General features: G+C 39.7%; 1 protein-coding gene across 5 annotated transcripts in view; it reads left to right on the top strand.

Annotated features, from left to right (window-relative positions):
• sema5a (sema domain, seven thrombospondin repeats (type 1 and type 1-like), transmembrane domain (TM) and short cytoplasmic domain, (semaphorin) 5A) overlaps positions 1-27,077 on the top strand; it is a 327,060-nt gene that overhangs the window by 163,202 nt on the left and 136,781 nt on the right. For all 5 annotated transcript variants that reach the window (XR_009061597.1, XM_057823814.1, XM_057823813.1 and 2 more), the window contains one exon: positions 12,015-12,077. Coding sequence is in view for 4 of the 5 variants with exons in the window: in XM_057823814.1 (XP_057679797.1) it covers positions 12,015-12,077 (63 nt within the window). In the remaining variant the exon portion in view is untranslated. The remainder of the gene's footprint in view (positions 1-12,014; positions 12,078-27,077) is intronic.

Here is a 27,077-nt window from a genome sequence, read left to right as displayed (position 1 = left end):
GGAAAATAAGTATTTGGTCAATACCAAAAGTTCATCTCAATACTTTTTTATGTACCCTTTGTTGGCAGTAATGGAGGCCAAACGTTTTCTCTAACTTTTCACGCATTATTGCAGGTATTTTGTCCCATTCCTCCATGCAGATCTCCTCTAGAGCAGTGATGTTTTGGGGCTGTTGTTGGGCAACACGGACTTTCAACTCCCTCCACAGATTTTGTATGGGGTTGAGATCTGGAGACTGGCTAGGCCACTCCAGGACCTTGAAATGATTCTTACGAAGCCACTCCCTTGTTGCCCTGGCTGTGCGTTTGGGATCATTGTCATGCTGAAAGACCCAGCCACGTCTCATCTTCAATGCCCTTGCTGATGGAAGGAGATGTTCACTCAAAATCTCTCGATACATGGCCCCATTCATTCTTTCCTTTACACAGATCAGTCGTCCTGGTCCCTTTGCAGAAAAACAGACCCAAAGCATGATGTTTCCACCCCCATGCTTCACAGTGGGTGTGGTGTTCTTCAGATGCAATTCAGTGGTCTTTCTCCTCCAAACACGAGAACCTGTGTTTCTACCAAAAAGTTCTTGTTTGGTTTCATCTGACCATAACACATTCTCCCAGTCCTCTTCTGGATCATCCAAATGCTCTCAAGCGAACCGCAGAAGGGCCTGGACATGTGCTTTCTTCAGCAGGGGGACACGTCTGGCAGTGCAGGATTTGAGTCCCTGGCGACGCATTGTGTTACTGATCATAGCCTTTGTTACTGTGGTCCCAGCTCTCTGTAGGTCATTCACTAGGCTCCCCCCCATGTGGTTCCGGGATTTTTGCTCAGCGTTCTTATCATTTTGACGCCACAGGGTGAGATGTTGCATGGAGCCCCAGATCGAGGGAGATTATCAGTGGTCTTGTTTGTCTACCATTTTCTAATAATTGCTCCCACCGTTGATTTCATTACTTCAAGCGTTTCACCTATTGCAGATTCAGTCTTCCCAGCCTGGTGTAGGTTTACAATTTTTGTCTCTGGTGTCCTTCAACAGCTCTTTGGTCTTAGCCATAGTGGAGTTTGGAGTGTGACTGACTGAGCTTGTGGACAAGTGTCTTTTATACCGATAATGAGTTAAAACAGGTGCCATTAATACAGGTAACGAGTGAAGCCTCGTTAGACCTCATTAGAAGAAGTTAGACCTCTTTGACAGCCAGAAATCTTTCTTGTTTATAGGTGACCAGATACTTATTTTCCACTAATTTGGAAATAAATTCTATAAAAATCAAACAATGTGATTTTTTCCCCCCCCACATTCTGTCTTTCATGGTTGAGGTTTACCCATGTTGACAATTACAGGCCTCTCTAATCTTTTCAAGTAGGAGAACTTGCACGATTGGTGGTTGACTAAATACTTATTTGCCCCACTGTAACTACACTTTTATAATCCCAACCAACATATATTCGTAAAATCTAGAATCGAGATTGTGAGCGAAGCACTGTCACAAATCCAACATAAGTGACATCTGACCTTACCAAATGTATTATGGATGAAAAATTTCAACAGGTCACATTTCCACCTTCAAATATTTGGCATGATGTGAATGACAGTTCAGAACTCACATATTAGTCAACCAATTTTATGCACATAAGGTTTGGAAATGCTAAATATGCCAGTAGTAGAGTGTCTGAAATATGAGTTATTCACTAAGCCGTTCAGGTTTCACTCAGTCTTTTAATAAGACTGCTGGCAGCAGGGAGTTCTCCATAAACCTAATTCTGCCTTTTACAATTCATCTCTTCGCACATTGGCTAACTACTTTACTCAGCCCACATTGTTGCCCTCATTCTGACAGACTTCCAAAGTAGACTCTCCATATGCTTATGTCTATCCTGTCCTGGGTTTCTATTCATCACCCTGTGCCCACTGTCTCAGTTGGTGCCTCCACATCACACATGGCTTGTTAGCAATCACAACTCAGTATAAGGGCTGACAAGACACGAGCTCAATGATGAATCATGTCGGAGAACTGCTCGCACTGCGTAGCACGGCTTGAGTGACACATTTCGTGATGCTTTTATTATATGACTTTGCCTTGAGGAAAGCAGGTGGCCACTTGTTTTTGAATGCTCAATTAAGATTACTAACTGAATAACTGAACGGCATAACTAAATTAAGCCATCTCGAATTCCCATCTTCCTGCATATCTAGCTAAGAGCGATAGATGGGCTTTCCAGGCACTGCTGATGCAATCATTGCGTGACCTCCCTTGTCAGACAGTTTTTCAGCATGACAGCTCCACAATCAGCACTGCTACGGTTATAATGTCACACAAACCAAGTAAATATTGTGTGTAATCAAAGTACGGCCCGGCGTTGCTCGGGTTTGTGTAACGTGAACGCAATACAGCCGAATGGCAGATAAAATATATTTCCTGAGATATGCAGCTGTATTGTAGTATTAGTAAAAGGACACCAAAATGGGGCTAATGCAGAATGGCTTTCCAACCACTGTGTACTAGAGCAGGGCGGTAAACCGAAAATTTACCGTTACCGAAATTCTTTACGTTGACCGACGTAATTTTGACCATGTCGGTAAATTCGGTAATTTAATAAAACAAGAAAATATAGTCTTTTCATCCCGCTTTGATTCTGTGTTGTTCGGCTATGTTCATTCCCCTTTAAGAAAGCAGACAGTGTGCTTACGTATGGAGTCACGTGGTTTTCAGGAAGCCAAACAAACAGAAACCCGGTAGGCTAACGCTAGCGGCTAACGCTACAAGTAAACGGGATGGAGTCGGGTTTAAGTTAGCTTTGCCAAACCTTCACCCGACATTAAGTAAACTCTTGACGGGTTCCAGACGGGCTTTCACCCGCTGTCCTCCCTTGTTCTCACGATTCCAGGAGAGGATGCTTTCAGTGCTTTCTTCTGGTAGCCAAGCCACAGGCTAACGCTAGCGGCTAACAGCGGCTACAAATGAACATGATGGAGTCGGATAGCGGCTCTAACCTTGTCGAAACGGCTGAAATGAATGAGTGGACTGGGCACGGACTTCATGTAGCAATCATTATGTCGTGTTATTTGGTATATCTGTGTGATTTCTCTGAAAGCTTTCGTGATGGTAAAACACTCAGCATAAAGTATAATCCAACAGTGAAGCCTATATATAATATGACAGTTTAATGACCACAGCTATTTTTCTGTATGTTTTTGCTTTATTCTGCCATCATAAAATCTTAAATGTTTCATTGGCATCAGAGCAATACAGCTTTAATCTGGTTGTGTCTCTGTGGGGGGGACATGTATTAAAAAATGTTCCGGGAAAAAAAACCCTGAAACCTTGACGTAAACACTTGTGTTGAATAATTATGTCACAGCAGCCATTATCAATAACTTGTCTGAAGTGTACTGTTAAAGCTGCAAGTCATTTGTATTAGAATGACATGTTTGCACAGTCGTCATAGTGATTTTTATAATGTTGTACATTTTTCAAGTCATACAAGCTGTTATAAATGTTCCCACTCAAATTCTTATTGTTTACAAGATTTTTTTTTGATACTTAATGTTTAGACTGCATGTGCAATTTTTAAATTGAAAGCTGGTAAATAAATTAATGAGAAACGGTTAATTTGTATTCCATGCATTTATTCAAATTTAATTGATAAAAAACACATCTTTTTCAGGGGTGCCAATAATTATGTAGGGCACTGTATTTAACAATTGTCATAGCAAATCACTCACACGTAACTCTCCAAACTGCAGCTGTAAACTTAATTACAAATGCATATACAGACATATATTAGCTGAAACAACTTACAGCCTTATGTGGGCCAAACCAGAGCGCAGCTGTCCTTGATCCATGTCAGACAAAAGTCTGCTCCTCAGTCATAAGGCGACAGTCCAGCCAGATCCAACGCTGCCACCAGAGGGCAATGTATCCTCCATCATTAAACGAAATACAATGCTTTTGGACGTTTTGGATTTTTATTTTGGGGTACTTTAAGGGTTCATTCCGACTTAAGCGGAAATTCTGTTGACGTCGCCAGCATAGGAACGGAACTCGTTCATAACCCGGGGGCGACCTGTATTTAAAAGTACTTTATTGAGATGTATTACCCTAAAATTTCACCATGGTGTCATTGTTTGTTATTAGACATATAATTTTTAATTTGTCATGTCAGCTAGAAGTGGTCTTTTGCTGTTATTTAGTATTATATCAACAGATTCATTATTCCAGGTATTATCAGTTCAATTTGTAAGGATTTGGGCTCTTCAGTGAGAGCAGTGCTTCTCAATTATTTTCTGTTACGCCCCCCCAGGAAGACGTAAACATTTCGCCCCCCCCCCCCCCCCAACTCTGCCAGCACTGTAAATTGTATCATTTGCCTATAAATTATTAATATAAGTATACCTCTGCATAATATTGTGTCCTTTTTAATATTAAAGAAAAAATATAATGCTCAACTTACAATAAAGTATAGAAAAGACTTAAAGTGCATCACTTTGCCTGAATTAAAAAAAAAAAAAAAAAGTCACATCCAATCTGTAAAAATACATTCACGGTACATTTTTTGACCATTTAATAGTGAACAATAAATTTTAATAAAATCAATCAATAAATAGTAATACAGTCAAATAACCATTTAACCGTAAAAACAAAAATTAATAGAACAAAGACAACAGTGTCATTGGACAGTAGGGCAGTTTTTATTTTTGCTATTTTGCACTGAGCAACTTGGTATGCCACCTTATATGATGCTAACAGTGCTCACTGGTTTACTGAAGCAGGACGATTGTTGGCAATATTCGGTACGTCTTGGCTGAAAAAAAATCAAGTGGCTTATCAATGTGAGTGGGGTCTAATGATTATAAGTGATATCTTATTTGATGTGGCTTCCTGCTGTCCGTTGCAAACATTTTTAAACACAGACTGGTCTTTTCTCGTCTCCCACTGTATTAAAACTCAAAGCCAAACGCTACATACGCTTAGTCATATTTCCTAGTCTTAGCTCTTCATATCTCCAGTGCTCTTTACTGTGTGCTCTTGTTTTGTTCAAAAAATACTGCGCACACAGAATGATATATTATTCTGATATGGCAAAAAAGTATGTTCCCCGACATGCGCCACCCCTGGCAATGCTCTGCGCCCCCCCTAGGAGGGGCCCGCCCCACTATTTGAGAAGTACTAAGTTAGAGGTTCTTTCCCATCACTAAATCAGTGGTTTGCAATCCAAAGTAAATTTGGGCTTAGGAGTCCAATTCCTCCTTGAAGGAGACAACTATAATAAATTCATCTCATTTTATTTTGAAAGGTTTCCCTATCTTAAATACACAATGACAATATAAAGTGATTTTAAAAATGGGCTTTTGCACCCCTAAAATTCCATTCTGCTGGGTCTTGCCTGTGCTGCTGCGTGACGGTTCACGTCGATGGGGACTGTATGGCCTCGACAGAATATCTACTTTACGGCCGGAATTTGAATTGACTGGGTCACCGGGAAAAGAAAAAAGCCAGCTCGCATTAATATGCTAAAGAGTCTTGAAATAGTAGCAGACGTTCTCACCTTTCTACTCAATTTAAGCTTTTTCCTAATGCTGACAGTATGTATAGATGTAGATAATCATATGTGCACTCGTTATCACGTTCTCTACGTCTTGATGCCTTTACAAAGATAGGAGCAATCAGTTAAGATTAAATACACACTTTGTTAAATCAAACTCTCAAAATATTTTGCTGCTCAGCCTTCACCGCGTACAGACGCACTCTGAGCTCCTGAATCACTCTCTTATCTTAACCGATAAGCACTCAGGGCCAGCAAGCTCGACTCCCAGTATTGGCTCCAAAGAATTTGAAACCTGGAGACTTGGATGAAATGAAATCCTCCAAACAGAAGTTGGAGGTCTCCTTGACTGGCTTGATTCAAAACCAGAATCAAGAAATCGTCAGAGAGCTACAGTTAATTCGCGCTGAAAACGAGAAACTCAAGCAGGCGGTCGAGGAGAGAGATGTTCGTATCAAGAGGCTGGAAATTTTGGCTGATGATCTCGACCAGTGCCGACGCGCAAATGAGCTCATCATTTTCCCTAGCAAACAGATGCAAAAATGTCAGGGACATGACTAAGCCATAACCTTGTACGCCCTGAAATTAATTGAGCTGCTTGATTGGACGCTAAGGTACTAAACTCAGATTGTTGATTGTGTAATTGTACAGTTTTGATGTATGTTCCATGCCTGAATGTGCGTCTTTAGTTGTATGGAGGACGGGAAACTGATATGTACAGTTTTGATGTATGTTCCATGCCTGAATGTGCGTCTTTAGTTGTATGGGGGACGGGAACCTGATAAGCATATGCTTCATCCCGTCCGCGTTTGTCTTCTTCTTCGGTTCCTTCGGGCAAATCATATCACATTTTGTAATTGTCAATGATTGTCAATGATACCGATGATGATGACAATAAAATTCCATTCCAATTCCAAACTTTCTGTGTTAGAAACTATTTTCTGGACCGACTTTTGAAGTAACACTGAATGCATCTGAGTGTTAAATTTAAGGACTATTTCTGTATCTCTCATGCAGGAGATGGAAGCGGCGACGTTGTCTGAAGTTAACGCGCATTTCATGAATAAAGAACATTTATCAACAACAGCCCTACAATCGGTCACTTCGGAATTAAATTGGAGCACGCTGGCATTTCCGCCTTAAGTTTTATCTTCTTCCACCCTTCCACCCCATTCTGAAATTTTCTGCCTCACATGTAAATAACGTTGACATCCTACTCCTCGCGTGTTATGCTTTGAAATGTTCTTTTGTTTGTAAAAACCCTTTGCCTGCCCTCACGTATAAATCAAGTTGGCACTCTGGCTTGTTGTTCTTGGAATGTACTTTAATTGGATTGTGCGTCTGTATTTAACGTGTCTTAAAAACTTGTATTATACTGTTGTGGTATTTGTGTTCACACATGGAGCTGAGGGTAGAGAGAATGTAATGACAGTGTTGTGCTCAAGACCACACTATATGAACCAAGACTTGTCGGAGACCAGAACAGACCAAGACTTCTAGGAGCTATAACGCCCCCCCAAAAATCATTTTAAATATTAAAAAAAATATATATATTTTTAAGGTTATTAAAGTTAGTCTATTATAAAGGTGGTTCAATGTTAGACATAAAAAAATATATATATTCTACTCTTGACAGACCAATATTAACTCACCCCTACCCACCAGTCCAAAGCCTAAATAAGACCAACTTTTCTCAACCGTCTTGAGCACAACTGTACCCGATAATGTTGGGTAGCCAGTAATATCGGCTGACAAAAGTACCGTATTGGCCCGAATATACAGTTGTGGTCAAAAGTTTACATACACTTGTGAAGAACATAATGTCATGGCTCTCTTGAGTTTCCAGTTATTTCTACAACACTGATTTTTCTCCGATAGAGTGATTGGAACACATACTTCTTTGTCACAAAAAAACATTCATGAAGTTTGGTTCTTTTATGACTTTATTATGGGTGAACAGAAAAAGTGATCAAATCTGCTGGTTCAAAAATATACATACAGCAGAGCTAATATTTGGTAACATGTCCCTTGGCCATTTTCACTTCAATTAGGCGCTTTTGGTAGCCATCCACAAGCTTCTGGCAAGCTTCTGTTTGAATTTTTGACCACTCCGCTTGACAGAATTGGTGCAGTTCAGTTAAATTTGATGGCTTTCTGACATGGACTTGTTTCTTCAGCATTGTCCACAAGTTCTCAATGGGGTTTAAGTCAGGACTTTGGGAAGGCCATTCGAAAACCTCAATTCTAGCCTGATTTAGCCATTCCATTACCACTTTTGATGTGCGTTTGGGGTCATTGTCCTGTTGGAACACCCAACTGCGCCCAAGACCCAATCTTCGGGCTGATGACGTTAGGTTATCTTGAAGAATTTGAAGGTAATCCTCCTTCTTCATTATCCCATTTACTCTCTGTAAAGCACCAGTTCCATTGGAAGCAAAACAGCCCCACAGCATAATACTACCACCACCGTTCTTGACGGTAGGCATGGTGTACTTAGGGTTAAATGCCTCACCTTTTCTCCTCCAAACATATTGCTGGGCATTGTGGCCAAACAGCTCGATTTTTGTTTCGTCTGACCACAGAACTTTCCTCCAGAAGGTCTTATCTTTGTCCATGTGATCAGCAGCAAACTTCAGTCGAGCCTTAAGGTGCCGCTTTTGGAGCAAGGGCTTCCTTCTTGCACGGCAGCCTCTCAGTCCATGGAGATGCAAAACACGCTTGACTGTGGACACTAACACCTGTGTTCCAGCAGCTTCTAATTCTTGGCAGATCTGCTTTTTGGTGATTCTCGGTTGAATCTTCACCCTCTTGACCAATTTTCTCTCAGCAGCAGGTGATAGCTTGAGTTTTCTTCCTGATCGTGGCAGTGACAAAACAGTGCCATGCACTTCATACTTACAAACAATTGTTTGCACTGTTGCTCTTGGGACCTGCAGCTGCTTTGAAATGGCTCCAAGTGACTTTCCTGACTTGTTCAAGTCAATGATTCGCTTTTTCAGATCCATGTATGTATATATTTGACCCAGCAGATTTGATCACTTTTTCTGTTAACCCATAATAAAGTCATAAAAGAACAGAACTTCATGAATGTTTTTTGTGACAAAGAAGTATCTGTTCTAATCACTCTATCGGAGAAAAATCAGAGTTGTAGAAATAACTGGAAACTCAAGAGAGCCATGACATTATGTTCTTCACAAGTGTATGTAAACTTTTGACCACAACTGTAAGAGGGTGTTTTTTTTGCTTTGAAATAAGACTGAAAAAGTGGGGGTCGTCTTATATTCAGGGTCTAGACAGTATACCATTCACGACGCTAGATGGCGCCAGATATCATTGAAGCAAATGCTGAACTTGACTCCCCAGACCAAAGCAAACCCCATATGGTTAATGCAGTTATTGCAATTTTGTTGTTTTATCGCAATAGATTGGTTTATTTACATTTCAAAAACTAGAGGCCATTCATTTACCAATGTGATTGTACTTTAGTTTACATATTTAAATGTTCAGATATTAAGATTTGAACGAGGCAAAATAACATGCTTTTTCTCTCAAATATATTGTTATAATCATTTGTTTCAGATGTACTGTAATTATTTTCTGTATAAAAATTAATTTGGTGTTCAAAAAGTCTTTTTTTCAAACTTGAGTCTTGAAAAAGAGGGGGTCGTATTATAATCAGGGCCGTCTTATATTCGGGCCAATACAGTATTTAAAAACGATGTCCCCCTCATCCCTTCCCTGAAGGCCTGTTAATGGGTGCCCGGATGGTCACTAAGTGACCACCCTATGTCCCGGGGGGATGGCGGCGGCCCCTTTGCTGGAGCTGCGGGAGGAGGGATGGGATACAGTGACACCCCCCCCCGATTGGCAGGGGAGAGACCATGACCGTGGGACAGACCCCTCCCAGCATTTCCACTTGTCTGCTGGACTATCACACATCTGATGGGATTCATGCATGAATGGGTGCAATTAGACACATTGAAGTACTATAGAGAACGTCTGTGCCAGAATTAGCGATCAGGCATCATAGAATAGGATGTAAACATATCCACACATACAGGTGATTTAACATATTACTGGGTTTTACACCTCACACTACTGATTTGTGTACACTCCACCCCGCCTAATCGCATCTCTTTTTGGCCATGTCTACACGTAGGGTATTTGACAAAAAGAACTTTTTCTACGATTTGGCCCATCATCCACACGCACACGCACATTGAAACGAGGGTTCTTGAAAACTGCTCCGAGAGAGATGTGCAAATTCTGCGTTTGTGGTGCCATCATGTGGACACTAATAAACGAAGATTTAACAGAAGATTCATCCCTACATCACACGAGACCAATGTTTAAATTTGAAGTAGGGCTGTCAAACGATTAAAATTTTTAATCAAGTTAATTACAGCTTAAAAATTAATTAATCGTAATTAATCTCAATTCAAACCATCTATAAAATATATTTATATATAAAATTAGGGCTGTCAAACGATTAAAATTTTTAATCGAGCTAATTACAGTTTAAAAATTAATTAATCGCAATTAATCGCAATTCAAACCATCTATAAAATATGCCATATTTTTCTGTAAATTATTGTTGGAATGGAAAGATAAGACACAAGATGGATACATACATTCAACATACGGTACATAGGGACTGTATTTGTTTATTATAACAATAAATCAACAAGACGGCATTAACATTTTTAACATTCTGTTAAAGCGATCCATGGATAGAAAGACTTGTAGTTCTTAAAAGATAAATGTTAGTACAAGTTATAGAAATTTTATATTAAAACCCCTCTTAATGTTTTCGTTTTAATAAAATTTGTAAAAATTACAATAAAAAAATAAACTCGTAGCCCGTCATCGTTGATGTCAATAATTACTTACACAATGCTCATGGGTGCTGAAGCCTATAAAATCAGTCGCACCCAAGCGCCAGCAGAGGGGAGCATAAAACAAAATTAACATGTGGGCATTTCACTTGTGTGTTGCATGTGCGTCAATTGCGTCAAATATTTTAACGTGATTAATTTAAAAAATTAATTACCGCCCGTTAACGTGATAGTTTTGACAGCCCTATATAAAATATATAAAATAACAACAGCCCCAAAACATCACTGCTCTAGAGATCTGCATGGAGGAATGGGCCAAAATACCAGCAACAGTGTGTGAAAAGCTTGTGAAGAGTTACAGAAAATGTTTGGCCTCTGTTATTGCCAGCAAAAGGGTACATAACTAAGTATTGAGATGAACTTTTGGTATTGACCAAATACTTATTTTCCACCATGATTTGCAAATAAATTCTTTAAAAATCAAAGAATGTGATTTTCTGTTTTGTTTTGTTTTTTTCCCACATTCGGTCTCTCATGGTTGAGGTTTACCCATGTTGACAATTACAGGCCTGTCTGATATTTTCAAGTGGGAGAACTTGCACAATTAGTGGTTGACTAAATACTTATTTGCCCCCTGTATTTATTTGATATGTACCGTAGCAATACGTGGCCGTATGTTTGTAGCACAGGCCATTTGGGGGCCCTAAGCAAAATAATGCAAAAGGGCACCTATTTTTGGCCCTTTTTCGTCACAGTGTACTGTGAAACCCATAAATACAATCCAACCCATACATCCATATTTTGTATATTAATCGGATTTTGTTGCACTGCATACTTCAAACTTGTCACCCCAAATGATTGTCAGTAGTTACAGTAGATAGCGCCAAACCTTTTTCTAAAAGTGGAAAGAAAGACGTTAAGGAAGAATTTTTTTTTTTTTTTAGCTTGTAATCAAGTATCAAAACTCACAAAAGTCAAATAAAGCAAACTGTAGTAAACAAAATAAAATAAAAATAAAACAATTGCCAGATTGGGGGGGCCCCTAGTGGTCAGGGGCCCTAAGCAGCTGCATAGTCTGCGTATAGGCTGGCTGTTGTAGCAACTAGCAACTGGGCATTGTTTGTTTGGCCATTGTATATCGGCCGAAGTCGGGTATTGTTTTTTTTATCTAGCGGCCTGAGTTGAACATGATATTTACTCTCGGTCCGTTCCTCATTGCGTCCTGAAGACCGCGCTGAGTGTTTTAGTTCTGCTTTACCTGGTATAATTCAATAATCAGAATTTGGATGTTTGTGAATCGTTCTCAAATCTTCCACGGCCGAATTACGAATAATCTGAGAATCGAGCATTTTGCACGCCTCTCATTAGACAACTCTACAACACAACACTATATGATCAGATGTTCTGAGATTAGTGTCGAAGGTAGCACAGCAAACTCATTCGTGTGGTTTGTCATTTTCATTTTATAACTGCTATTTTTGTCACCTTCCTACCTGTAAAAATGTAGGTTGGAGGTTATGTGGGTCATCCATTATTTTCCTGGTGTTCTCACTTTTTTTTTTTTTTTTAAACTCTCCTTGATGATTGATAACGGAACGTTTTTTTGTGAAAGCTGATGATTCTTTTTTTTCCCCTCTGCAGGAGGCCGAGTGGCACTGTGATGAGTTCACAAAGGGAGCTTGCTTCAGCCGAGGGAAATCCGAGGTATGTTGTATAGTGTATGTATGAAGTTTAAGCATCGCAAAGAAATGGTTGCAATTAACATTTTGACATGGTGGCAAGTAAATGTTACTTTCAAATCATCTTTAACTGAGTCATTATATTCAAAAATTCTTCTTTCTTATTATTCCGAGAATCCATTCACTGGTTGGCTTTAGACATACCTACAATAAACTTTAATTCTGCCTTTGCAAAAATACCATGGAAACTGAAAAGACAGAAATAAACCAAATCTTGAATGGTTGTCACCTGTGAAATTATTTGAGTGAATAAGCTACAGTTTGGCTTCTCAACAGCTTAAAGGAAATGTTTCAGAATTTGTTTTGGCTCCATGGGAACAAATTGCGTTGTGATCTCCTTACAAAGGGGTAATAATTTGCAAAAGATAAGTCTGAACAGTTTGAATTAAGATTTTCCCTGTTGAATGTGAAAGGAAAGCTTCCAAGTTAGAATATGAATTTAATTGGTAAGTTTGCGAACATTTGACATATGCAATTTTTTATACATGATCTATAAAAACTGAAAATAAACATTTTCTGTTCTAGAAGGTACATCTCCACTTTTGATTTGAGTGTAATATACTTGCCGTATTTTTTTGGACTTTCTAAGTCCATGTCGGCATGACTATACAAAATTAAGCAAAATCCCCAATGAAGACAATGTATCGTATTTTTCGGACTATTAAGTTTTTTCCATAGTTTCGCCATGGATGCGACTTAAGCAATTCATGTGTGATATTATTTACACTAGGGTTGTTCCGATCATGTTTTTTTGCTCCCGATCCGATCCCGATCGTTTTAGTTTGAGTATCTGCCGATCCCGATATTTCCCCATCCGAATTGCTTTTTTTTGCTCCCGATTCAATTCCAATCATTTGCGATAATTTTCCCCGATCATATACATTTTGGCAGTGCTTTAAGAAAAAAATGAATAAAACTCGGACGAATATATACATTCAACATACAGTACATAAGTACTGTATTTGTTTATTATGACAATAAATCCTCAAGATGGCATTTACGTTATTAACATTCTGTCTGTGAGAGGGATCCACAGATAGAAAGACTTGTGACTTTGTATATTGTGACTAAATATTGCCATCTAGTGTATTTGTTGAGCTTTCAGTAAATGATACTGTAACCATGCCCAAATGCATGATGGGAAGTGGAACCATGACTGTGCGTAGTGCTACCAATTGATATATCTTCTCTGCATTGGTAAATAACATGGTTTCAAGAAAAAGATCAATTGCTACCTTGCTTCCCCACATTGCTTCCCATGATATTTCTAAACGTAGGGAGAGGGATTGTAAGGCTTTAGCCAATTAAAAAAACGCTCGCAGGCTGCCAAAATTCACTCTACTCATTTTACGCTGCCTTTTATCGCTCTATATAGATAAAACGGTGCCATTACAGATTGAGCGTGACGATGCGTGAGTGGGTCGTGCAGTGCGTGCATTAATTGCGTTAAATATTTTAACGTGATACATTTTTAAAAAAATTAATTACCGCTGTTATCGGGATACATTTAATAACCCTACCTTAAGCCTAAACTAAAGACTCTGGATGAGTGTAACATATTATGTCTGTAACGTTAAATACAATTAGAAAATGATTTAATTAAAAAATATGTATATATTAAAAAAAGGCATGGCCAATATTTTTTTGCAGATTCCGATACTTTGAAAATGACGTGATCGGACATCTCTAATTTACACATTATAACATCATTTCACACATTATTTTCACGCTAATCCGCAAGAGGGCGCTCAAGGCCTGTGTTTCAACATTGGTGGTAACTTATAAAAACAGGTAGAAACAACTGAGAAGGGCTGAACAAAATGGTACTGAAAAGAAAACGATATTCTGGAGATTAATGCGTTTTTTTCCCCTCTTCAGGTGCGACTTATAGTCCAAAAACTACGGTACATGTTATGTTTAGTGTAACTTATCGCTACAGCTGTTGAAGTACAGATAGATTCTACTCGTCTTTTCAAAACATCACACCAAACACCAATACATTTGTTATAATTAAAAAATTAAAAAATGTATTTAATGTGCTGGTATCAAAACATACGTACATACTAAGACGGACAAAAACACCACTTCCTCCGCCGGTAGAGGTAGATATAGGTCACCCAAAATTTCAGGTCACCTCATTGGATGCGGCAGTGCAGTTCCGCACCACTGTCAACCATAGTAACAAACTTGTTGTTAAATTAATTCCACTAATAGTTTAAAAAACTCTTCTAAATAAAGGTATGTACTGTTAAATCAGATAATGATGTATTCAACATTATTGTATGAAATATCAATATCATCCCACACAATAAAGCAATATAAATAAAGGTTGTCCCCGGGTTATGACGTACCCAACGTGATTTCGAGTTAGTGACACCCGAGTTTCGTCTGCCATTTTTTTTTTTTTTTTTTTTTTTTTTTAAATAATGTTGACTTTTGTTTTGTGATGCATGCTTTTATTTTGGTACAGGAAGCATTGAGTAGGTAGTACTTCCCTACAAGCATGTGCTTGTTACCGGTTTCAAGGTTAACCGTGGTATGAAAACGTCGTAGTTTCGAAACCACTAAAATTTTCCGTCATACCATAGTGCGGTATTAGCTATTTTTTATGTCCCAAAAATGCAGCGAGAAATCCATGGCTTGGAGAAGTAGCGCTCACCCCTCCCCCTCCGATTGTTGCTCTGTCGGAGAAACCTCTGTCACTGTGTTGTAGATTAGACACAATGGCTGAAGGTGGTGAAACTACTCCAGCGTGATTAGTGTGGCTATCGATGGTAAAACAAAAACTATCATGTGGCTTGTTAGTATGCTAAGACGGCTAGTTTCCTCTCTACCATTAGCCTACTCTTGTAAAGTCTTCCGCCAATGTAAACATCTGTTCAAAATAACATTTTCATAATACAGCCTGTGGTGTTTTTTCTGTCCGGCAACTTTCTGTGTTGAGAGGTGTGTGCGTGTATATAATGTGTAAATAATGATATGAGTCATACACACGTGCGCTGTCTCTTGCTCTCGCTCTCCATTAATATTCAACTAATTAATAATAGTCGTGGTATGTGTTTTACATAAAATTCCCCAGACACTGCGCCACGCCTTCAAGTAGGGGGCCGTCCCACACTCCGCTTAAGGCGGGCGAAGTCAGTCTAGGCCATTCTCAAACACATGCAGCGATCCAACACCGGATTTAGGTTGAAAAAGTACGAAAGCTGTACCGCATACAAACAGGTAGGATTGTCTCAGGAGTGATTTGTTCGAGGATTCCAGGTAATGATTGTATTTTTCGTACCATGCATCCATTTTGAAACGTGAAATAAATCAATAAGAGAAATTAACCGCTACAGCATTGGCGTCATAATTCGCAATAATTACGTAAAATATCTCCTAACTGCCTGTTTTTTTGTTTTTTTTTACTTTTATCCAAGAATCGAGTTTTGTGATTTACGTTCATATCTATAAAGAATTCAGGAATTTAAGCATTTATTCACAAGAATTTTCAACGTTAAAAGCTCTTTGCGTTTCCACTCGGTCAGCTTTGACGGAGATAGGCCCCGTATTAATTGGCCCCGTGCCCCGTGTCGCGTCAATATATGACAGTCTTTGGTGTGTAAGTTCAATTTATTTCAAATTTATTTTAAATATTTGCGTTATTTTTTTTTTTTTTTGCTATTTATATTCATGTTGATGTTCCAATTTACAAATGTGTTGTGAAAAATTTTTTTTAATCCTGTTTATTGGAGGGAAAAAAATTCTTTCTCAACCCATACATCTCAATATAACACATTTTAGAGCTATATTTGCAATATCGTGAAACCACGTTTTTTTGTTTGTTTTTGTTTTGCTTAAAGTTATCATACCATCAAAATCGACACCGGCACATGCCTACTTCCATACTCGAGTAAGAGCACATGTACACACGAAGAAAATATTTGTGCACACGAAGAAGACCACATTTGTTCACACGAAGAAGTCACGCAGCTGAGTGAGAGAGAGAGGTGTGAAATATCACATCTGCAAGCCTGCACGCACATTTGCTGCTTGTGAAGAATCCACAGAGGCAACACCTGTATATAAAACCTTTTGTTCTGTTTATTGCACGCTTCCAAATGTGGTCAAATACTTGAGGCGATAAATGATAGCTAACTGATACATGCTAATCGTTTGTGTGGATTCTTATTGCTGCATCAGCAGCTAGCTATAGACACAAATTTGAGTTGCTGTTATTGAAGAAGAAACTGATTTGATTTCATTTTTATTTTAGTTGCATTCGGCAAGTGTTGATGTCACGAGCAGCTGAATAAATTTGCTGTCTAGCTAGGACTTAGCTCCAATATCTCTGCGAGGAGAGTACAATGACGTATAATGCATGTTTTTGGATAGTTATTTTGAGATTTAGGGTCACTTAGCGAGTTAATTCGGGTTACGTCGCCAGCGTAGGAACGGAATTCGTTCATAACCCGGGGACTTCTCAAAGCATACTTACTACATTTCCCTTTAGTATTTGCTGCTGTACAATTCAAATTGCACATTTTAATATAAAAATCACCTGATTTTGGTGTTGATCATTTTTTAACTGACAGTCCTTTTTTGTAATATCTTCACCGATCTGTGTCACCTCTCTTTGGTTGCGGAAAAAGGTGGTACAGAGGTGAAAAGGGGTGTCGGAGTGACGAGGTCAGTTAAAGATATCGACGAAAAAGGCTTTCAGTTCACATCTCCTCCTTCCGGTGTATCCTTCAAGGAGATCGGTGGTAAGGCTGGGAAAGGATTTAGTGGCTCTTCCTGCTCTTTATGCTTTTTAACAGAGTTGTTTGTCCATCGTGGTAATTGATCAAACGTATCACATGAATGGTACTGGTATTGATTGGGATGGGCGGCTTCTTCTCTGGCTTTCCTCCTTACATACCTGCAGTACCTGTCCGGGATCCCGCAAGCTTTAAGTTCTTGAAGTCTCTCTTCCTTACATTCATTCAGCCAGAGAGACTTCTCCTGAATCTTGTCTTTCGCGAGGTTGAACTCGTAGTGCCTCTCGGTCCGTTTCCTAAGGGCCGCTTGTTCACGATCCCTCACCTGCTTCTTGATGCTCTCCAAATGCTCGTACGCGTCCCTCGATCGCTTCTTTTCCTTCTCCTTCTCTTTGCGTATAGCCTCCTGTGTACACTTTAGCACACGGTCAAACTCGGCTTTCTCTTTCGCAATCTCGATATCCTCACAGCGCTTTTTCCACACCAGCTGCTTGTCACGTTCTGCCTGGATTTTACTATTCATGATCCACCTGTCGATCTTTCTGATGGAATTGTCCTGTTTGAGCACAGCTTTTGCCCTCATTTGGTCGTACGCAAGCTTTCCTGACTGCAGCTCCAGCTCCTCCTCTTGCTGGAAGGCTAGAAGGTCCTTCTCAATGATCTGAGACTTTCTTGCCTCTGCGGCCTTTATATCCGCTTTCTTTTTTATCACCGCCTTTGTATACGTATCCAACTCCTTGTCGAGAATAGTCGGGCCCCTGGCGTTTGCAAGTATCCGGTCGTGCTCGGCTTGCGAAAGACTCATCGTTTGTGGATAGCGCTCATCACGCGGGACTCTGACATTGTATATGAAGCCATGGTTGCAGATTATAATCGTCTTTTTTGGAAGCATTCGCTTCAAAGGAACCCTAGGGTTGGACTCCGTCCCATATAAACCTCGCTCGACCTGCACGGGCGGTTCTTTGCTGCGGTACCGGCTTTGCCTCCTCAAGGTTGCGGCTGCACTCATGGTTAATAATCCGAGGCAACCAACAAATATAGCTCTAATTCGGTTTTAATTCCAATTTTTGTCCTTGTCTGTGTCTCCTCTTGTCCGTTCATTCGAATGTGATGTCAACACATAAAGACTATGAGTCAATATTCTCGACTTTACATAAGAGATGATTGGTGACATCATAATACCAGTATATCAGTATACTCTCAACATCACTATGAGGTCACAGTTGCCTTTGTATCTGAGGTGTATCGTGACATCACTTACATAAGATCTGTTGGTTTTGCAGCCAAATTCTAAAGATTGCAAATGCGTATCTTATTTTATTTTGTGGGTGTGAGATTGGATGCCTACTTTCTAAAAAATGAACAATGCATTAAGAGCACCATGTGCACAAATGGGAGCATTGAAAACTTGGTACCAACTAAGTGGCAAACGGTTTTCTGTGGGTTTGGTTAATCAACCTATATATCAACTCAGTGGAACCTAATATCCCAGGAAATGGACCGCATACGGTGAGCAACACGCAATGACTGATCTTAATGAATAATAAGCATGATAATTGTCTTTTAAACCGGCATGCTGTGCACATTTTCCTTAAAAAACAAAATGTTCCGCTAATAACGTTGCTGATTGCTCTTGTGATTAGGGCTGCTCCTATTGATTATTTTAGTCATCGATTAATTCATCAATTTTTTTTACAGATCGATTGGGTCCGATCACGTCATTTTCAAAGTATTGGAATCGGCAAAAAAATATTGGACATGCCTTTTTTAATATATATATATACAGTTGTGGTCAAACGTTTGCATACACTTGTGAAGAACATAATGTCATGGCTCTCTTGAGTTTCCAGTTATTTCTACAACTCTGATTTTTCTCTGATAGAGTGATTGGAACAGATACTTCTTTGTCACAAAAAATATTCATGAAGTTTGGTTCTTTTATGACTTTATTATGGGTGAACAGAAAAAAGTGATCAAATCTGCTGGGTCAAAAATATACATACAGCAGCGCTAATATTTGGTAACAAGTCCCTTGGCCATTCTGACTTCAATTAGGCGCTTTTGGTAGCCATCCACAAGCTTCTGGCAAGCTTCTGGTTGAATCTTTGTCCACTCCTCTTGACAGAATTGGTGCAGTTCAGTTAAATTTGATGGCTTTCTGACATGGACTTGTTTCTTCAGCATTGTCCACAAGTTCTCAATGGGGTTTAAGTCATGACTTTGGGAAGGCCATTCGAAAACCTTAATCCTAGCCTGATTTAGCCATTCCATTACCACTTTTGATGTGCGTTTGGGGTCATTGTCCTGTTGGAACACCCAACTGCGCCCAAGACCCAATCTTCGGGCTGATGACGTTAGGTTATCTTGAAGAATTTGAAGGTAATCCTCCTCCTTCATTATCCCATTTACTCTCTGTAAAGCACCAGTTCCATTGGAAGCAAAACAGCCCCACAGCATAATGCTACCACCACCGTGTTTGACGTTAGGCATGGTGTACTTGGGGTTAAAGGCCTCACCTTTTCTCCTCCAAACATATTGCTGGGCATTGTGGCCAAACAGCTCGATTTTTGTTTCGTCTGACCACAGAACTTTCCTCCAGAAGGTCTTATCTTTGTCCATGTGATCAGCAGCAAACTTCAGTCGAGCCTTAAGGTGCCGCTTTTAGAGCAAGGGCTTCCTTCTTGCACGGCAGCCTCTCAGTCCATGGAGATGCAAAACATGCTTGACTGTGGACACTGACACCTGTGTTCCAGCAGCTTCTAATTCTTGGCAGATCTGCTTTTTGGTGATTCTCGGTTGAATCTTCACCCTCCTGACCAATTTTCTCTCAGCAGCAGGTGATAGCTTACGTTTTCTTCCTGATTGTGGCAGTGACAAAACAGTGCCATGCACTTTATACTTACAAACAATTGTTTGCACTGTTGCTCTTGGGACCTGCAGCTGCTTTGAAATGGCTCCAAGAGACTTTCCTGACTTGTTCAAGTCAATGATTGTTCAAGTCAATAATCACTCACAAGAAATTGCTAATTCGTGTTGCTGTATGTATATTTTTGACCCAGCAGATTTGATGACTTTTTCTGTTAACCCATAATAAAGTCATAAACGAGCCAAACTTCATGAATGTTTTTTGTGACAAAGAAGTATCTGTTCCAATCACTCTATCGGAGAAAAATCAGTTGTAGAAATAACTGGAAACTCAAGAAAGCCATGACATTATGTTCTTCACAAGTGTATATAAACTTTTGTCCACAACTGTATATATTTTAATTAAATCGTTTTCTAATTGTATTTAACGTTACAGACAAAATGTCTTACACTCATCCAGAGTCTTTAGTTTTGGCTTAAAGTAGGGCTGTCAAATTTATCGGATTGACGGCGGTAATAACACTAAAACATTTAACGCAATCAACACATGCGCTGCACTACCCACTCACGCATTGTCGCGTTCAATCTATAATGGCACCATTTTACATATACATAGAGCTAAAAGGCAACCTAAAATTAGTAGAGAGAATTTTGGCAGCCTTTGAAGCCTTTTTTTAATTGGCTAAAGCCTTCCAATCCCCCTCTCAACAATTAGAAATATTGTGGGAAGCAATGTGGGGAAGTAAGGTAGTTAATCTTTTTCTAACACCCTATGTTATTTCCCAACGCAGAGATGATATATCATTTGGTACCACTACGCACAGTCATGGTTGCACTTCCCATCATGCATTTGGGCATGGCTACAGTATCATTTACTGAAAGCTCAACAAATACACTAGATGGCAATATTTAGTCACAATATACAAAGTCACATTTATCCTTTAAGAATTCTTTAAGAAGTCTTTCTATCCGTGGATCCCTCTCACAGAAAGAATTTTAATAATGTAAATGCCTTCTTGAGGATTTATTATCATAATAAACAAATACAGTACTTATGTACTGTATGTTGAATGTATATTTTCGTTCGAGTTTTATTCATTTTTTTCTTAATGCATTGCCAAAATGTATATGATCGGGAAAAATTATCGGGAATGATTGGAATTAATAGGGAGCAAAAAAAAGCAATCGGATCGGGAAATATCGGGATCGGCAGATACTCAAACTAAAACAATCGGGATCGGATCGGGAGCAAAAAAACATGATCGGAACAACCCTAAATTTTTTACTTGAGATAATCGAGTAATTGGATTAGGAACATTTAATGTGTTGCAGAATCAATTTTAGGAGATGTAAAACAAAGGCTTGCTAAGATTACGCTTTCAAAGGAGCATTAAATGCGAATACAAAATAAAATTCCAGAGTGTTTCTTCAAACTACGCAGGATTGCAATTCTATTTAGAAATAAATTAAAATACCTGAGCTGTGCCTCAAACGGTCTAAAAAAATAAGTGAGGATTTAAGTTAAGAGTGTAACGGTACATGTATTTGTATTGAGACACTGTAACAATTAAAAATAGAACGTATTTATACGTTTTTGGGAGCAAATGAGTTAATGCATGCTTATGACAGATGTCATTTCATGTCATCCGGCAAATTAGCTCCCTTTTGAATGGCTGTAAAAGATCCGAGCTGGACATAAATTGAGTGACATAATTTGCTAATCTGCCATAAGCATTCGATAATTCCCATGATAATGTCATGTCATAATTCGGGCAGTCAAATGATTAAAAATTTTAATCGAGTTAATCACAGCTTAAAAATTAATTGTAATTAATCGCAATTCAAACCATCTATAAAATATGACATTTTTCTGTAAATTATTGTTGGAATATAAAGACACAAGACGGATACATATATTTAACATACTGTACATAAGTACTGTGTTTGTTTATTATAACAATAAATCCACAAGATGGCATTAACATTAACATTCTGTTAAAGCGATCCATGGATAGAAAGACTTGTAGTTCTTAAAAGATAAATGTTAATACAAGTTAGAGAAATTTTATATTAAAACCCCTCTTAATTTTTTCGTTTTAATAAAATTTGTAAAATTTTCAATCAAAAAATAAACTAGTAACTCGCCATTGTTGATGTCAATAATTACGCAATGCTCATGGCGCTTAAACCCATAAAATCAGTCGCACCCAAACGCCAGCAGAGGGCGACAAAAAGCCAAAAAACACAAGAAACAAGTGGCCATGACACTGTGCTGTCATTTTAATCTGTTTGAGCGGGGAATGTGCATTACTTGCGTCAAATTTTAACGTGATTAATTTAAAAAATTAATTACCGCCCGTTAACGCGATAATTTTTGACAGCCTTAGTCATAATAATGACGGTCTTATAGCAGTCTTATGACGCCGCTGTCAAATAAAGTGTTACCTATTAACCCGCCCACACCACGGGGAACGGCGCGGCTGCCGATTGGCGCAGACTGTCCTCAGTCCTCCCCAGCGCGCTGAGTGGGTGGAAGTATGGACACAATGGAGAACCGGAAACGAGTGCAGGCGGCGCTGTTGCCGTAGACCAAACGCTAGACCAAACCGGCAGCTTTCGGGCTGGCCCCTGGTAGGCCGAATTGGCCGGCGGTCAGGTAACCTCGCCGGCGAGGTACATGGAAGGGAGGCGGGGTGTGGCAGGACCAACCTGCACGACCCGCAACCCCTGCCCATGCGCCCCGCTGAAAGTGGCTGGGTAGAGGAAAGTCTGGGACAGTTTAAGTCAGTTTAAAGAGCATACGACAGGAGGAAAAAAGGCTTAAATGGCATTATTATGTGAATTAGAATTATATTTTGAGACGATTCGACTATATACAACAATTTAGCCAAGCGCAGATGACGAGAAATTAGTCTTTTAATCTGCCGGTTAGCCACGCCTACCATTAGAGGGCTTTAGCGTTCCCAACAGGTGGATGACGCCAGCGGTAGACTGGGCTTATCGGTTTTACTATTCAGCCCATTGAGAGGGAATTATTCAGAACGAGGGAAACGCGACGAAGCGAGCTGCAAAATGTCATTGTTTCAGTCTCTCTACTCCAATATTTTTACAGGATATTCTTTTTATCCAAGTATTTTCCCCAAATAGCTATATAAATGGCTTGAGAAGGACCAGTCAGCTCATCGAGGGGGAACTATTCACAACGAGGAAAACGCAACGAAGAGGGCTGCAAAATGTCATTGTATTTTTACAGGATATTCTTTTTATCCTAATTGCTAAATAAATGGCATGGTCATGACAAATAACAGTCTTGTGCTAAATGGAATATGAAATAATAAAAATGCATTTATTCAGGACGACATGGCAAAATTACTCCATAATGGTCAAAACTGTCGACTTCACCTTTACTGTCGCACATCCCGAACGATATTTTATGACACCTAAATCGGACATATGTCATTTCCCTTCCCCAGCTTCGGAGAATGTAAACCAAAAGGCGTGACAGCTAGCCAACATGCTAACCCAAACCGAGTGATGTTTTAAAGTCTTCAAAGCAGACTCACACATAACTAGCCTGGATTATTTGACATGACGACTGGGTTGCCGATTGTCTTTGCGGATCGGCAAACCGCCCGGCGGAGAGCAATTTACAGTTCGTTCCCCGGAGGAGGGTGGCTACAGTTGTTGTGCAGCTAATGTGCTGCTAATGTGCATGAGGAGAGCTTTTTACATGCCTATCAATGATCAAACGTAAGTAGTCCTTTATTTAAAGAAAGTTTGTAGTGTTTACTTTGTAATAGCTGTATTAATATTTGACATAATACTTAACAAGATGTTTACTCACTTCCTCGCAAGTCCAATGGTCCCACAGTAGTCGTCGGGCTTAATTTGGCCAATATCCACGGTGAATGGGAACCTTTTGAAACTCCAAAAAGGCGCATACGCCTCTCCCTCATACAGAATGATTTTTCTGCAGCCGTTCGGCTGGCGTGATGCGAAAAATAAACGTATTAATCCACAAAATCAGCTGAATCCTCCGTCCTCATACACAACAGTACGCGGTATAGTGAAGAGGACACCTTCTACCGTACACATCACCGCACCCTCCTCCTCAATGCAAGACCGAAGCCGGAAGTCACTCATTTTCATGGCGCGGGATTCAAAAAACTAAATAAATATAGCGATCGCTTCCACACACATCCAAGCGGTCCATATCATTCAGGAGCATAAAATACCGCGTGTATTACGAAATAAACATGCTTTTTGGTGTCACATGCACTTTAAGCGGTAGATAATGGATGGGTGGAATGGATGAATAAAATAAGCGCAGTTTGGAATAAAAAATTTGAGTCAATCAATCAAAAAATCAATGTTTATCCGTTTTTTAAAAACGTAATCAACAAATACACACAATTTCAATTTAATGGTAATATCACTGTAATTTACATGGTCTTTTAATCAAAGGCTGTTGTCCAGCTTTACTAAAATGACATCCATTGTTTACAAATTTGCAGTCATTTGTCACCGAAAATTGTCTTTGTTGACCTGTTGCCGGCTTGTCTAAGAAATACTATTGCTTTGTTCCATGTGCAGCCTACCTCAGTCCTTCAAATGTTTGTTAGGTATGATAGATCATTGGGGATGGTACTGGAATTTCTCGTTTCTTTCACGGATTTTTGCAGTCTTCCTCTCCGCATATAAGTAGTATTTTTCCGGAATCCCGGAAGCTCTGAAATTCTTTAGCCTCTCCTGCTTGAGTTCGTCGATGCACTTTTTTTGAAGTTGAACCTCATCATTCACGTGTTCAGTCGCGTATAGCTTCTCTCGACGCTTGACGGCCGCGGTGTGCTCATTGTGTCTTATCTGCTCTGATAGTACATCTAAATGGTGGCGTCCCTCCTCCTTGCGCCTCCTGTCCTTCTCCTGGTGCTTGACGAGCAACTCCTGATTAGCCTGGAGCTCCCGTTCAAATTCGGCCTTGTCTTTGGAAAGGGCCACAGCCTCGCATTGCTTTTTCCACAAGCATTGGGTGTCTACCGCAGCCTCGATCTTGCACCGCTCTATACACGAGTCCAGCTTTACAATCTGATTGTCCCTCTCCATTTGGGCTTTACGCCGCATGTGCCGGTAATTTTCACATCCCTGCTTCTTAGACATGGCTTCAGTTTGTACATCCGTCTTAATAGAGGAACGATCCTTCTCAATCATCTGCCGTTTCTTTTCTTCTGCTGCTTCCTTTTTCTTTTGCAAAGCCTTGTCCAAAGCTTCTTTTTCCTTCTCCTTCGCCAAAAAACTTGGGCCCCTAGCTCGTGCTAGGATTCTCTCATACTCAGAAGCTGAAAGACAGAGTGCTTCTTCACGCCTCTCCTCACATGGAACTCGGACATTATAAAGGTGGCCTCGGTTACAGATCACAAGTGCTTTTTGAAGCTCATTTGGATGGGAAGGAGCTTTTTTATCAAATTTGGAAGGTTTTGGTTTGCAGTTCATCCCAGATAGACCTCCATCCAGTACTGGCTTTTTCTCCTTGATATCGAGGAGCTGGGACCCACAAATATCCACCTATTAGTGACATGGGTCACTGAGAGACAGAGCAAAGACAAATGAATGTGCTCTAACATATTTGAAGACGAATCCAGACATTAGTCTTTGATAAATTGAGAAAATGACGAGAACACGAGTTGAAAACTGAGATGGAAAGGGATGAAAGAAAAGGCCGGTGGCATCGTAGAGTTGTCATTGTGACATCATACTGTGGCTCTGATCAAACGGAGGAGGCGGGGGCAACGAGGGATTGAATAATGTGGTACAAAAAAATTAAAAATAAATAACTGCTGTAAAGCAGTTCACTTGATTTTATCAAGTCACGATTTTGACAATAAGCAGCTTGGGGAAACAGGTTACCAAGGAACAGTCTTCCGTCTACACAGCAAATCTTGAATTCAAGGGGTTGTAGCAGATAAATCAAAAATCGTGTGCAAATCGGAGATGGCAAGTTCAGCCGGTGTGTCGGGCAATGTTCCCTCGAATTTTTCATGTGTCTGAGCAAACATACAAGCTCCCTGAGCACACTGTGGACCACAGTGAGCAACAGTGAGGAAGTCTGTGTTGTTACATTTGTTATGGTCCGAGTTGCGGAGCTGCAATAAACGTTGACTCAAATGAGTTCAAGAAACTAAATTCTGTGCTTTATGAAGAGTGAAAAAAGCAGAATTTAACACAGACGAAATCATTCGGCCGGTCAGAGTGAAGTATTACCGAAACAAAATGGTGACGTCACATACCGTAATGGTCGGCAACGGATCGCCCCATAAGTTTCTTCAACACAACGTGGCCGTGTCAATTTAAAAAATCGGTTTATATAAATACCGTATTTTTCGGACTGTAAGTCGCACCTTAGTATAAGTCGCACCAGCCATGAAATGCCCAACGAAAAGGAAAAAAATATATATAAGTCGCACCGGAGTATAAGTCGCATTTTTTGGGAAAATTTACTTGATAAAATCGAACACATAGAACAGATATGTCATCTTGAAAGGCAATTTAAAATGAAAATACAATAGAGAATAACAATAAGTGTACACTATGATAATGTTAAATGATGCATGACCAAGGAAATATGAATGTACTGGCCTCACCAGGACGCTACGGCTCGGTCCTGGCTATACAGCGAGCTAAACTCCCAAATGACGATGCTGGGTGTCCGTATTATTTGCTGACTTTATTTTGGCCGTCGTTATGACACTATCATTTGAAGATTGAAACTAAAGATAGAAACAATACAAATCAATTTCATCCTCAACACCAAAAACGTTCGCATCAACGTAAATAAATAACAATTAGCTGCTGTTATAGTAATGACACAAACGGTTAGCATGCGTTCGCTAGCAGTAGCACTTAGTTCAAACAACCACACAACTGGCTATAAATGTCTGATCGCGCGTGGAAAACACACAACAACAACAACAACGGAAAAGATGATACACACAGGCGTTGCCTCTGTAGAGATATTTTACAAGCATAAAAAATGAACGTAGGTTCTCTGCCGTGTTTTTCCCCTCTTTCCGCTAACTCGCCCACTCGCTCCGAGCTGCGTAGCTGTCAGTCTTCTTCTGGCGTCTGAGTGCTCTTCTTCGCGTAAACAAGTGCGAGTGCCACAAACTAAAAGCATGCATTTCAATATAAAAAAGTCAATAATACGATTGAACACACATTGCCAAAGGCAGAATGCGAACGTGGCCGGTATGATAACGTAACATAGCTACTAAGAGTTATTGAGATAACTATAGCATAAAGAACATGCTAACAAGTTTACCAAACCCTCCGTGTCACTCCAAAACACCAAAATTACAAGTGAA

This window comes from Corythoichthys intestinalis, chromosome 20, assembly GCF_030265065.1.
Source record: "Corythoichthys intestinalis isolate RoL2023-P3 chromosome 20, ASM3026506v1, whole genome shotgun sequence".
Classification (NCBI taxonomy): Eukaryota; Metazoa; Chordata; class Actinopteri; order Syngnathiformes; family Syngnathidae; genus Corythoichthys; species Corythoichthys intestinalis.
Note: the sequence above shows the minus strand (reverse complement) of the source record. Positions and strands in the feature narration are given on the sequence as shown.